This window comes from Lepisosteus oculatus, chromosome 8 (assembly GCF_040954835.1).
Source record: "Lepisosteus oculatus isolate fLepOcu1 chromosome 8, fLepOcu1.hap2, whole genome shotgun sequence".
Lineage (NCBI taxonomy): Eukaryota > Metazoa > Chordata > Actinopteri > Semionotiformes > Lepisosteidae > Lepisosteus > Lepisosteus oculatus.
Window position 1 is genome coordinate 40,213,927 of NC_090703.1, and position 13,371 is coordinate 40,227,297.

Consider the following 13,371-nt stretch of genomic DNA (forward strand, 5'->3'; position numbering starts at 1 on the left):
TCTCTCATTGTTATCCTGGCAGACTCCAGCCTTGGCTCATAAGCTGCTCATTTTACGCAGCAACACAGGCAGGCAGGAGGTCTAGCAAAGAGTCTGTATGGGGGTGCCTTAATACCAAAGGTGGGCAGGTTACAGTATGTCTCTTCCACTCCTAGAACTGTACACCCTTCATTTCAGGAGGGACTACAACATTTCGAGGTTTCACCTGAATAGCAATGTCCCACACTTTTCCCTAAAATTCCGACAGAAAAGTAATGAAACATATGATGCTGTAAGACTGAACCTGCCCACCGTTGTAACGATCTGAAACATAACCCTAGCCTAGAAAAAAAGTGTGCCGTTATTCTCTGTGTAACTCTTGTGCAAAAGCTGTATGTTGCTGACAGTGTCCTGTTTCCCTTTCCTCACTGCCCCCTGAAGCAACCTAGCACCTAATGCCTTGTCCCTCTCTCTGTTTGGAAAGACATCTTGGCTGCCTTCAGATCTCTGGGATCTTAAGTGAAAGGCTACCATAATTATTCCTTTTACACAAGAGGCAAGGCCTTAGTTAAAATCCCTCAAGCTCCATTAGTTTAACATAATTCACCTGTGATCTCAATTGCTGGTCCTTGCACAACGTCAACTCACCCTAATGTGAAAAAATGGCTAGAGAAGGAATAATAATTGTACAAAGCATACTGATTACCATCTTTTGTTCTGGCGAGTTGTAATTTAAAAGCATTATTTTGTCTTCATTTCTATTGGTTAATAGGCTTATTTTAATTGCTGTAAATGTATCAGCTTGATCTCCCAAAGGGACCTATGTGTTTTCTGCAACCCTAGTAGCATTGAAGACCTTGCAGAAGCTCCAGGATAGATAGATAGATAGATAGATACTTTATTGATCCCGTGAGGGAAACTGCAGATTGCAGAAGGATGCTCCAATGTAAAATCAGATTCCGTTTGAGAACCAGAGTGCAATTCTGAGTTGTGACAGATAGGTGTATTAATGATCACACATGCAGTTATCTTGCTGTATTCTCTGTATAGAACACCAAGGATTTGTCCCTCTAGGATTTGGAAATCATGAAACGCAGAAGTGTTTGCTGGTCATCTAGTCTCTGCCTTATGTGCATGAATGCTTTAGAATGATGATCTGCATATGATCAAAACTATCCAACACGGGACAGTCATTTGCAAAAGTGAATCTGAAAATTGGACTAGAAATGCTCTAGAGAACCACACTGGAAAATGAAGGGAATCGTAAAATTCTAAATGTAAAAATGAAGATGTTAAAATGTCTGCTTCCTTGGTAGGGTGCAGCTTTCTCTTGCCATCACAACCGGACTATGATCATAATTGTGCTGTGCATTTTATACATGCACTACTCTGTACAGAAACATGAGCAGTCCACACCCATGTCCTTGATAAATGCCAAAGTGCAGAAAACCTCTTTATCAAGGTCCTCGGCCCCTTGGCAAAAGTAGATTAATAGAGCTCCTCACCAGACCTCTCAAACAAACACTGAAAATATGTACTTTCCAACCTTTACATAGAAACAGAAAATATTAACAGACTTACTAGTCAGGTTTCTTGAAGTACACATATCAACAAAACCTCTGGTTTGAGGATGACTCGAAAATGCACACCTCTTGTCTAATTGGCACTTTCTGCATAAAACAAGGTCTACTGGAGGAATTCACAGAGATTAAGGGTTTGTCTGTATTTGTGCCACAAACAGATTCTCCAATCCAAATAATTTTGAAAAACATAATGTACATACAATGTTATTTGTTGTTTAGTAGAGCAATTGGTCACTTCTACACTGTGAACCCATTGAGAGGTACCACAGACATACATGTAACCATTTCAAGTTACAAGAAATATATTTACAAAATCACAGTATAAGCTCAACTAAACCAGAAACACATCCAGGATTCAGACGACTAAGAGAAGATGAGAGTTCTTCCTGTCTGGAGATTGTGTGTATATGTGATGCTATACTGCCATGTTTCACCTTACAAATAACAAGATGAAGGCATGTATTGCCAGTGCAGGGAACAAAATGGAAGCCCAAGAGAAAGACAAAGTATCCCATTTCCATCTAACCCTAAGAGAAAAAATAGCTACCAGCTCCTGTAACTGCCAATATTTCTGATTTACAAGTAGATCTATCTGCACAGAGAATTCTGAGAATTCTTACACCTGTGAAATGTGCTTGAAACACTTCGTCACTTGAATCTTAAAATTTCTGAATTGACTGGATGTTTGCGTGATTCCAGTTCTGATATTGATATTTTGGGACCATAACCTAAGCTAAAAGATGTGTAGAAAGTGTTCCCATTTTAATTTCCCTAATTCTGAAGTACCTGGGAAAATGAACTAATAATATTACTTAAAATTAAACACCTAAAACAAAAATAACTTTAAAACATTACATGTATAAAACAAGCATAATGCAAGTTATACACACACCAAGAAATGTTGTTAAAAACAACACTCAGCCTTTTTCTGAATTACATACCTGGCAACCAGAAGCGTGAAGAGACTTACAACTTTACAAAGCCAGTACAAAGACATTAGCATTTGACTCTGGGAAAAGAAAGACTGTTGAAATTAACAGAAATTCGACCCCGGCCCAAACATTTGAAGAAAGTTATTTTTAAACTTTTTTTTAAGCTCATCAGATTCCTCTATTAGTGGTCTCCCAGGGCTTCAAAAGATTTGTTTTTGGAAGCAGGTACTGTATAAAGACAAAGCAATGTGCCGAGCTATGTTTTAAACACTAATAGTAAACAATGCAGTGTTAAATGCAGTAAAAACCCTGAATTCAGTAGCAAAACACTTAATGCTTCTGACATTAATTCCTGAATATTAACTTGAACTTCATTCTGTCATTTAAGTCAATTCTTTCCTCTTTTCTTACAACAAGCTAAAATCAAACTCTCCAATTATTCTGGTAACACCAAATGTGCGACAGTAATAACATTAAAACTCCCATTTTTTTAAATCTTCTAGGATTATACTGTAAGACCATATTTACTCTAATCAAGATTTATTAGGTGAAGAAATGTTTTTTAAGGAACATTATCCACTGACCATAATCACTCAAAATAACTTCTTGCCTCCCTATGAAAATCTTAAAAGCAAACTTGCAAATGCAGAAATTTAGCCTAGTCCTATAATCCATTGTTTACTCAATGCAACAGAATTTAAAAACTTGTAGCACTCTGTGCCTGCAGGTGGGATGAGGGTATACAGCCAACAATTAAGACTGCAGCTGGTCAGCTGAGAGGCTGGAGTGACATCAAGCACAGAGCCAGTCTGTCCCAGGTAGAAGAGAACACCACATAACTGCACACACATTCACACGATCTATAAGGAAATTGCTGGGGACAGCCATTCCTCTGTCTAACAGCTTCACCAATTTGGTAACAAGATATGTTCCATTTAGATTATTTTGAGAAATGACACACAAACCTCACCAAGGAAAAACTGCATTGTAATTTAGGATTAGAAAATGCAAATTCTATTTAGAAATTATTGACAGCCAGCAATACTTTAATACTGTGTTAATTGCCTGCTGGGAGCTGTTAATTCAATGCTTAATAACCATAAACATATTGCTGTAGAAAGTGCTTTATATCTGCTGTTTGGGGAAAAATATCCAAGAGCTGCTTTCATTGAGTGGCAGCCCCTCATTAGATTTCCCTGTGCTCACTAGATGTAGCTGCCTGGCATTGCTACTGCTAAGAGGGGTGTCATGCCTTGGTGTCAGTCTCTATCCTGTCTTGGTGGTGTACACAGAGCAGGGGAGGGGACTGTTCAAGGCTGACAAGCACACTGCAGTTACACACACTAAAAGAAGATACTGCGGCTTTTTCTGAATTACACATACTCTACCTGGCACCCCATAGCATGAAGAGACTTATTACTTTACTTTACTGTTTTACCGAGCCCAGTTCCTGGGTCCTCTGTGGTTTAGGACTCTCCTAAACTACAGAGGACCTCAAGACCTGGGCTCAGCAAGACAGTGGTTTTGTAAAGTAGTAAGGAGTGTGCTAGTTGGGCAGGGATGATGGGTTGTGTGGAGGAGGGGTAGATTACCAGATTAGGGGAGGGATTCAGGGATAGAAGGGGGAATGTGGGAGATTATAGGATTGTCTTTTCCATATTACATTGCTGCTTTACACTACCCTGCCCCCCCAAAAAAATCAGACCATGAAATAAATAAAAATGTTTAGTTTCCAATCTCTGTGATGGCCATCAGGCATAAAAACGTCTTTGTGTGACATGGAATTTGGCAAAAGTCACACCCCAAAACAGGAATAAATGAAACAGTATCATTTTCAGAGAGGCGGGAAATGATATGATTAATACCACGGCCCAAACATCTTTCTGCTCTGAACAGCAGCCTGGCCTCCTCACTGCTGCTCATGTGAACTGTATCTATAACCAGGTTTCAGAGGTAACAGCAGGGCTCAGCCCTTTTCAGTGAGACCAACTGGAAAGAAAGTCACACCAGACCTCACTGTGGCAACAGAAACCTTGGCAAATGCCAACAGCCCTTGTTAGTCACACTAGTCTGTTAATAAAGGAATGCCATACGAGGAATTTTAAGTTCTATTTTGTAAAATTGTTGAAAGAATTAGCACAACCATAAACCTGAACCCCAGGATTGCTTAAACAGATCCCAAATTACTGTGGACATCAACAATAGAATAGCTGAGAGAATTTAAGCTCAAAATCCCAATCCTTTGTGAAATAAAATCAAGTATACTTCAAGCTGATCAAAATGACAGCCTTGATTTACAAAACGCAAATTCCAAATCAGTGCCTGAAAGCTCAATTCTAAAAGATCCCGGCAAGCATGAAATCTTCAGCATTTGAAATAACAAAGATGTATTTGTTGTTCCAAACATGTACAGATGTATAAAATAACTACTTTTTAATATTTTTACAGGAAAAGATTCAGATTACGCTAATGTAGATTATTGGAAGTATTTCCTTAAGACTGCAGTGAAGAAATTACTCATGTAACACCTCTGAAAATATTGCTGAAAGCCATACCTATCATATTGAAGAGAACGGAGCAGAGAACCATTTGAAGAGGTTCTATAATGCTGTATTGTTAAGAATCAAAAACAACAAATATGTTAAAATTGGCAGTTTATTCCCAATACAATCAGTGGTGCTACAAAACTACAGAGAAACAGGACCACATGAGCTTGAAGGGCAGAAATGCCCCCTTTCATTTGAGAAATCATGGAAATACTGTACTGTCATGTCCAGCACTGTATGAAAAGAAGAATGCACACATTTTGGAAGACTTTTCATACAACACATAGTTTATGTTTAGAATACTGTATTACTTTAAAAAATCATTTAGGAAAGGTAGAACTGCCACTGGAAATGAAGACCAACAATTACCAGTAGTGAAGTGTAGTAAGCACTATTACTCGGAATGTAAGATGTAAAAGCCCCAGAAGCATGAGGTTACCCCAAAGGTCCTGCTTAACCCTAACAGTAATGGATCCCACTTCCTTCTCAAAAAGCTAACAAGATTCCTCTGTCACAGGGCAGGGGCTAGAATAGATCTAGACCATGGACTAGAGTAGACCTTGTACAGGGTCAAGAACTGATTCACATTAGAGACTAGAACAGACCTAGGACAGGGACTAGAACTGATTCAGGGCAGGGACTAGAACAGACCTAGAGCAGGGACTAGAACTGGCACAGGGTGGGGACCAGAACAGACCTAGAGCAGGGACTAGAACTGGCTCAGGGCAGGGACTAGAACAGACCTATGGCAGGGACTAGAACTGGCTCAGGGAAGGGACTGGAACAGACCTAGAATTAGGACTAGAACTGGGAAGAATCCAGTATTGAGTTGCCAAGATACTTAACATGTTAGGCACCTGCACTTGGTCAAACAACCTACAGCTGTCGGCTGTAGCATCTAGACTGACCAAAAGGGCACCCAGAAGATGTGTGATGGAGGAAGGTATACTTTGAACTGTACTGACTGAAACTCAAATTCACTGAGAGAAAAGCAACAAAACCTTTTAGTTCCTCCAGAAGAAACCCAGCAGAAACTTCTCTGGACAAAAGAAATGGTCTTCTGCCATGTTTTTCTCCCCAGACATTGTCAATGCGATGTCCAATCTTTAAATTGACTAGAAGTTCCAATTTCAGCTAGCGCTTCTCAGAACTCTGCAGGAAATGAAATACGGTACATTGCATAGGGACCCACAGAAGCACCCTACTTCTTCCAAGAGGCAGCCTTATGGGCACCATCTGTGATGACACTTACTGTATCTGTTCAGATATATCTGGGTAATTCTTCACCAAATGAAATGGGCTTAAAATGAAAAGCTCTGCTGGAGTTTTGTGTTTCTTTTAAAATCTGAATCTTAAGAAAATCAGTTCTAGAACTCTTATTACTAGAATGTGAAGATGAGCCCAGAATATTGTCCCCTTAACAAGGATGTTATCATTTTATGAGAAGAAGACAAGAGCTATTCAAGAGATACAGAATTTATAGGCTTAGTGATGCTGGTGACTTACAATCAACACAACAGTTGGAATTCATTCATTTTGGCAAGGTACTGATATAATTTAATTTTGCACTAATAATGGAGATTTGATTATTTTGTAGTAGTTACTCTGAGAAAAAGTCCTACCACAACAAAAGCTTCGTTTGCATACACACTGAAGATAAACCAGGATTTTCAAGATTAAGATGACCTTATAGTTTAGTCGAGTCACATTTTAGGTTCACTCCTCTTTAATGTAACCTGATCAAAGCACCATCATGGGAAGTGATATTGAGAGAAATCTTGTATCGTTATTTTTTAACACGGACTTCAGACGAATCCTGGACCATCTTATCTACAGCCCTTGACATTGACTGATGTGCTCTTTACCCCGTAGGAACTAAAACATCCGTCAACGACTTGAAAAAGTGTAAACTGTAACTGCTGCGCGTCGATCTCGGGATTGAAAGGAAAAGACGTCATCTGCAATAACATTTCCTTGATCTCCTTCACTTTAAAGTCCTTTTTTAAAAATTCATACTTTTCAATCATTGAATGCCCTTTCATAGCCTGGTCCGAAAAATAATTCAAGGAAACAAATGTCCTCTATTCATAATGCAGACTGCGCCTTTGTCAAATGACGCTGCAATTGTAGATATTGTCGCTCAGAAAAGTTTAGGGCCTGGGTTTCCGGACCCAAGACCTCCAAGGTTTGCACAACTGTCGAGCGACTTGTACACCTGTTACCATGGTACGACAGTATGTTACTGTACCCCTGTCATGTCGCCTGGCCGGAATTCTCCAAGCAACAGCGGCGCTTTTTACTGAGCCCCGTGTCTTGCCCACGATGGACACCGCTTACACAGGGCTCTACGAGGTGCTCTTGGTATGCTATGGACTTCAACGTTAATGTTACTTCAAAATGGACTATAATATGCTATTCGGTTGCAAACCAACTTTTTTTCTACTCCCCTCATGAACGTTTAAGCGAGTTGTTTTTTTTACTACAAGCAGTGTGATGTTGTAGGTTGTACAGTAGGTTTAGACCGCGTTACAGATCACTGGGAAGCATCAAAGGCATAAAGCCACTGGTAGCACTTGATTCATTCATTTGGTCCACTAATCGTTTTTCATTTAATAATGCATATAAATACGCTGAATATAAGATACAACAAGGACGAGGTTGGACTTCGGTACAGCGGTAGGATACCTATTTAAATGCGACTTCTTTTCCCAGAATCCCAATATATATCCTCGAATTTCACTCTTTTTCGTGGGTTTGTAGGTTCCTTGAAGGATAAAGCTAACGCTTTTGTAAATCACTGTGGGGTTAGGTTACACCGACTCGTTTCCTTCAACTCCCACCAACTGAATCGACGACGTCTTCATGCAACCCACCGTCCCCAACACAGTATATAAATACGAACATGCATGTCCATGAACATGGAACAGAATGTCGAACCTACTGTACCGCATATATAATCTTTCCGTTTCTGCCCTTTAACTAGGGCATTATTTGTACATCTGCTGTCAAATTGTTGATGTAGGCTCGCAAAAGCACAAAAGCAGTTGAAACGCATTCAATTAAAACTTCGGTCACAACAAGCCCGTGCTCTGCGGCTATAAATAAAAGCACACATGAATGCGTTATAATACTAAACATAGCCTGTCCAAAACAGAATCCAGCGAATAGCACTTTATATGTGAAGCCAAAGCAGTCGTTTCAAAACGAAAGTTTCTAACGGGAGTATTTACAATGGGGAGTTTTTTAAACAACTGTAACGGTTTAATGCACTTTTAGAAACACGCCGTAAGTAACGAAGACCTTATTGGCAAGATGGCAAGTTTTATTTTACGTGCGGTTTCAAAACTCAGGTGTGTCGTGGGAAAAGCGCGTTTGCACAGACCCGCATCAACGACAGTTCCGTCCAGAACTACAGCACTTGCAGAAAACACGTTATCTTAATAGAATTAACAAATATTTTAAACTTACCCCGTGGACCAAATCTGCCGCCAGGACTGTGACAAGTATGAAAAAAGACCTGCAACAAAGACATTTTACCCTTTTTTTTACTTGATCCAATCTAAATCATATCAGCATCTGCTAATTTAGACATAATGTATCGTTTTAGTGATTTCTATCTCTCCAATCCTAATAAAAAAAAAGATGAATTTGTAACAGAGCTCAAACTTACAAGTACTTCATTTTCTGGTCTGTCGAGCAGAATACGGGAAGCAGCGCAGCTATCATTTCTTCAGAGGAAAGCCAGAGGCTGCAGCAACTTCAAAAGCGCTCATTGAAGTATCTGCCAGCGGGTCCCCCACTTCGCAAAAACAGAAACAAATTCAAAGATCAATCAGACAAGCAAGAGTAACGCGCAAATCAGGCGAAGGGTTTTCGAAAATCCGGCGAACGTCTGCGGCGAGAGAAGGAAAGGCGGTTACATCGGCACCTTAAAAAGGCAGAAAAGCTGGGAGTCACAAACTTCACACGCCGTGGAAGAGCTCTCTCCTTGCCCGACCTGAGCCCGTGCACACTGAAGCGAGCGGAGCAGGCACGGGGCAGGGGCGGGGCGTGCGGCTGTCAATCAGGGGACAGCTCCAAGAAAAGAGACCCGCGCCTAACGGGAATCGTGTTCAGTTCAGCTCCGCATCAAATTTATGAGAACTGTTATTGTTGTTAACCACAAACACAAATAAGAACTGGAAGCGATAGTATCATTTATCATTACAATAACAATAATGTTTTTTTTATCAAGGCCTTCTGAACAAGCCGCGACACTTCAAGCCATAGGAGTAGACCTGCGTCATTGTAGCCTTTTTATCTCGTAGTTGCCTGTTTCGGTCGATAATTAGCTGTTTTGTAGCAACTCAGGACTTGGAAAACGTTGATTTCCATCTTTTGAAGGTCTCGGTTTCAATGCTTCCCATTCATTGGTTTTCTTTCCCCCCGCTTCATCCAGCTCAAAGTATTTGGATCATCCCCCGTCGCTCAGCTTTTTGTCACAGGCTGAGCAGCAGCTACCCGGCACAGACCGGGTCTGCTCCCATTCGTGGCTGTCGGGGTCCCGGTACAGGCTACCCAGCAAGGAACTAGAAAAAGTACACGTTTCCTTCGGCAAAGAAAGGGAAATTGGTGATGTATTACATAAGACAATACACGCAGAAACGTGTTCTTTCTGCGCTGTGAGATATAAGAGTGAAAAACTGTATGAAACCGTGGTGTGCTGGTCAGACAAGATGCGTTTCATTTTTATTCACAACAGAACTTGTACTGCTTTAGGTAATTTATCCCTATTATTGCACACATATGCTAAGTAACAATTCTGAACGTTATTTTAGCGTTTATAAATACATATATACAGGGAACTAACTAAATAAAGCAGAACTATTCAAACACAACCTGCACCGTAGTTTTGACATCTCTGAGAGCTAGTCTTGATTTCTTTCAAAGCATTTTATGACTGGTAATACATCCAGATCCTTCGATCAAACAGTTAGATGTTGTGGCCTTCAAGTAAATATTTGGGTTGTTAGCATACGTCTATGGGTGACAAAACTAAATCTAACATCTATGATGGATTACATTGTTGGGTGACAAGTAGATGCATGAAGATATCTAACAGCCCTTATCTCACATCTTTGAGTTGGAGGTCTGGATTCTGTTACAAATACAAGCTTTTCATACATTTCCAGTGGCGTAACTATCCCATTTTAATCACTGATCTTGGCAGTACACGATTAATGACTTTAGAGAAGATCGAATGAAAAGCAAATGTCTGTGAAAATCCTCCTTTTCATAATTCTTGAACTGCTAAAGAGAAACGGCACGACCACAGAGAACAAAACGCGGCTTGTCATTAAATGGTTTAAATACCTCATTAAGAGAATACTGCTGGTTCTTTCGCAAACGTGCACAATTTGTCGGTAGAAAACGAATATCATAAATAGAAAACCGTTGCTTTTAAACGTGAATCTGTTTGTGTCACTACTAAGTACTCACAAACTGGAGGAAACAAGCAATTTTGTAGGTTTTTTTTCCAAATAGTCGAGGGATACAGGAATAGCCCATAAAATCGGTTCATTATTGATGATAATCATGACGACGATTATGATAAATTAAGTTATAATACATAAAAAACTCATGACACAAATCTAAAGATGACTTTCAGAAAACATCCGAGCTTCACACATTTTATGCATTTTCAACTCTTTAGTATGTAATACTGTGTGTAATATTAACATTTCTTTAAAGCAGCTGATTTCCCTAATGCATATATTTGTAAATGTAACTTTTTTATTTTCCGTGATGGTGTTTAAAGGTTACTTTATTCATAATCACAATATTATACAAATATTGTGTAAACTATATCAAGGTAAATTAATTTCTTGCAAAACTATACAGTTAAGTGGGAAAATATTATTCAAAACAATTAAAATTACATCAAAGTTAAATGTTGTAGCACAAACGTTTGTCAGGATGACTAGGGTGTTGGAATAATTTATATTTAGGTATTATAGACCGGTACTGAAATTAATCCGCTGCAAATTGCTGTTTTATTGAGAAACGCAGTTCAAGGGGCAGTGTTTTCATCAAAAGCAAATACAAAAACAATTTTTTTTGGTATAAAAATCTATACAATGATGATATTCCGTTTATATTACATTCTAAAAAAGATACAAGTCCAAAACTTTTTTTGTGGACTACAATTTTACTCGGCGCAAGGATCACTTGTTTCCTTATTTGGGGAAGTAGTCCCGGCCAGCAGGTTAAGGGGAGAGAAAAAGTTAGTAAGGTTTGCAGAAAGGGAAGCGCTAAGGGTTGGACGGCTTGGGAGTTTTTTAAGTATCAATTTACAAGTTTTAAGTTTTGTTTCCAGAGTTAGTTCGTGAATATGACAAATTCCACATCCACAATCAGTTGTATATGTCAGTGCTGAGTAGGAGTAATTTTTAGAAAATGAAGATTAAAAACGAAAATCGTTTGCAGAACCTTGCTGTGTGTCTTCTAGCGGTAATCCTATGTATCGTGATTCAGAATTCGGAATCTGCGGTGAGTACCGAGTATTTTTTTATTAGTTAGCCGCTCTCAAGCAGTGTTTACTGTTACAATGATTTCTGTAGCTCATACCCTGTTCGCACGTGTGAGTCCCGACTTGTTTAAAAATAGAGTGCGGTTACTTTATAACACACAAGTGCAGCTTTTCCTGGATTCTATTAATAAATGGCCTCTTGCAATTGTGATTGCATGGTAAATAACCGGTCGTGGTTTCTAAAAGTATCTTTCAGAGGGATTTTCACTTTGACGTTATAAAAGCATTCACACAATGACCAAGGAAGGTTTTTTTTTAATTGAATTGTTGCTAAGATTGTTCTGCGTCAGGGTGAGAAATTGGCCATCTTCTAGAAGCGCGCATCACATTTTTAAGGGTCTGCTATGTTCCTAACGACTTGTAGAAACACGCCGGCTTTCTTTCGATTTTCTTTTTTTTTTTATAAATGCCGACTCTGCCATCTTTATGGGAATAACTCTTGATTTCTCAGTCCTAGAATTAAACACGCGTCCCTGAGATATTCCTGTTGGCGGTGTCTTATTGGAAACATGCTAGATACTGCGCAAAGGAAACATTTTCAATTAAAGCACCATGCTAAAGTAATCTTTTTGTACCCTCTACCCCGTGGTACGACTTCAAGCTAAGCGGGTTTTCCATAGTTTTATACCCGTTCATTCTTTGCGTGAAAATCAAGTCCTATTAGCAAAACAGTCAGTATCTGTTATATCGGAATCTTTGTCATCTGGAGTTTGTGTTTTATCTACCTCCCGTCAAGAAACAGAAATGATAACACTTTGAGAGAAATAATGCATTGTCGTTATTTTTCGTACTGTTGGGAGAGGTATTGGTGTGTTGGTAAAAAGTGAATAAACAGGGAGGAAAACAAATGAGGCTGAAATAGTTCCTTTCTCGGAGCGATCTGAGATCTTTAAGCAGATAAAATACGAAAGTAAATGGAATTTGATGCGCAGGCAGCTACTGACGACAATATCATTGCGTCTCGGTTGCTTGAAGTATGCAGTGCTTTACAGCATTGTGGTTAAATCTTTCGGCTAACTATAGTTGCATTAGCTTTAGACACTCACGGAGACTGCCCAGTTAAGAATAATTAATCAGAGAGTGATTTCAGTGTCAGAATTCACCGGGGATTTTTGTGTTGAATTTCACTCATGTAGTTCTGTGTTCTAGTTCTCATCTAGCAAGGCACAACACGTGATGAACTTAAGACAGCCACCAAAACTTCACCTGGCATAAGGTGTTTGGGCTCTGGCAGTAGTGTTGAAGGGACTCTCCCAGCATAGGTTTGCAGTACCAGTGTGGACTTTGCTGCAGATTTGGAAGGCTTATGACGGCGAATCTGTAATAACACAGCCATTCAAAGGTAATATTAAAACATCAGTTTGTCCGATGTTTTTCTGTGACAATGTTCCTGCTCTTGTTCAGGAAAAAAAAAAGCTTTTGTGATGCTGAACAGTCCTCTCTTCTGTGGAAAAAAAAAAGCTAGAGGTAATTGAAAAGGACTTGTCTGTCTTAAATAGCAAGGGAGGAGTCAAGGGCTATAGAGCTGGAAGCTTTTGTGAGACTTTCCACTAACTCATAGTTCATTCATTGAGTCTTATGGATCTGCAGGAACCATAACTTTAGTGCAGATCTGCCACCTTTCCCCTCCATCAGCGTGCTAAATATTATTTAGTCACATAAAATAAAGTGTCAAGTAATAGGTTTATTCCATGCTGAAAAAAAGAAGAAAGAGAACACAACGAAGAAGGCTCCACGGCCGAAACGTTGTGTTCTCTTTCTTC

The 13,371-nt window shown here is 39.4% G+C and overlaps 2 protein-coding genes across 3 annotated transcripts in view; one reads left to right on the top strand and one right to left on the bottom strand.

Annotated features, from left to right (window-relative positions):
• col4a6 (collagen, type IV, alpha 6) overlaps positions 1–9,256 on the bottom strand; it is a 141,297-nt gene extending 132,041 nt beyond the window's left edge. Inside the window, exons 1-3 of one of the 2 annotated variants that reach the window (XM_015351426.2) lie at positions 8,969–9,256; positions 8,711–8,839; positions 8,509–8,557 (exon numbers count right to left, since the gene is read on the bottom strand). In XM_015351426.2, the coding sequence (XP_015206912.2) occupies positions 8,509–8,557; positions 8,711–8,766 (105 nt within the window). In that variant the 5' untranslated portion in view covers positions 8,767–8,839; positions 8,969–9,256. The remainder of the gene's footprint in view (positions 1–8,508; positions 8,558–8,710; positions 8,840–8,968) is intronic. The other variant, XM_069193457.1, reaches the window with a different exon arrangement.
• Positions 9,257–11,297: 2,041 nt separating this feature from the next.
• The window catches only part of col4a5 (collagen, type IV, alpha 5 (Alport syndrome)), an 83,208-nt gene continuing 81,134 nt past the window's right edge, over positions 11,298–13,371 (top strand). The window contains exon 1 of the mRNA XM_069193460.1: positions 11,298–11,568. Within this exon, the coding sequence (XP_069049561.1) occupies positions 11,476–11,568 (93 nt within the window). The 5' untranslated portion in view covers positions 11,298–11,475. The remainder of the gene's footprint in view (positions 11,569–13,371) is intronic.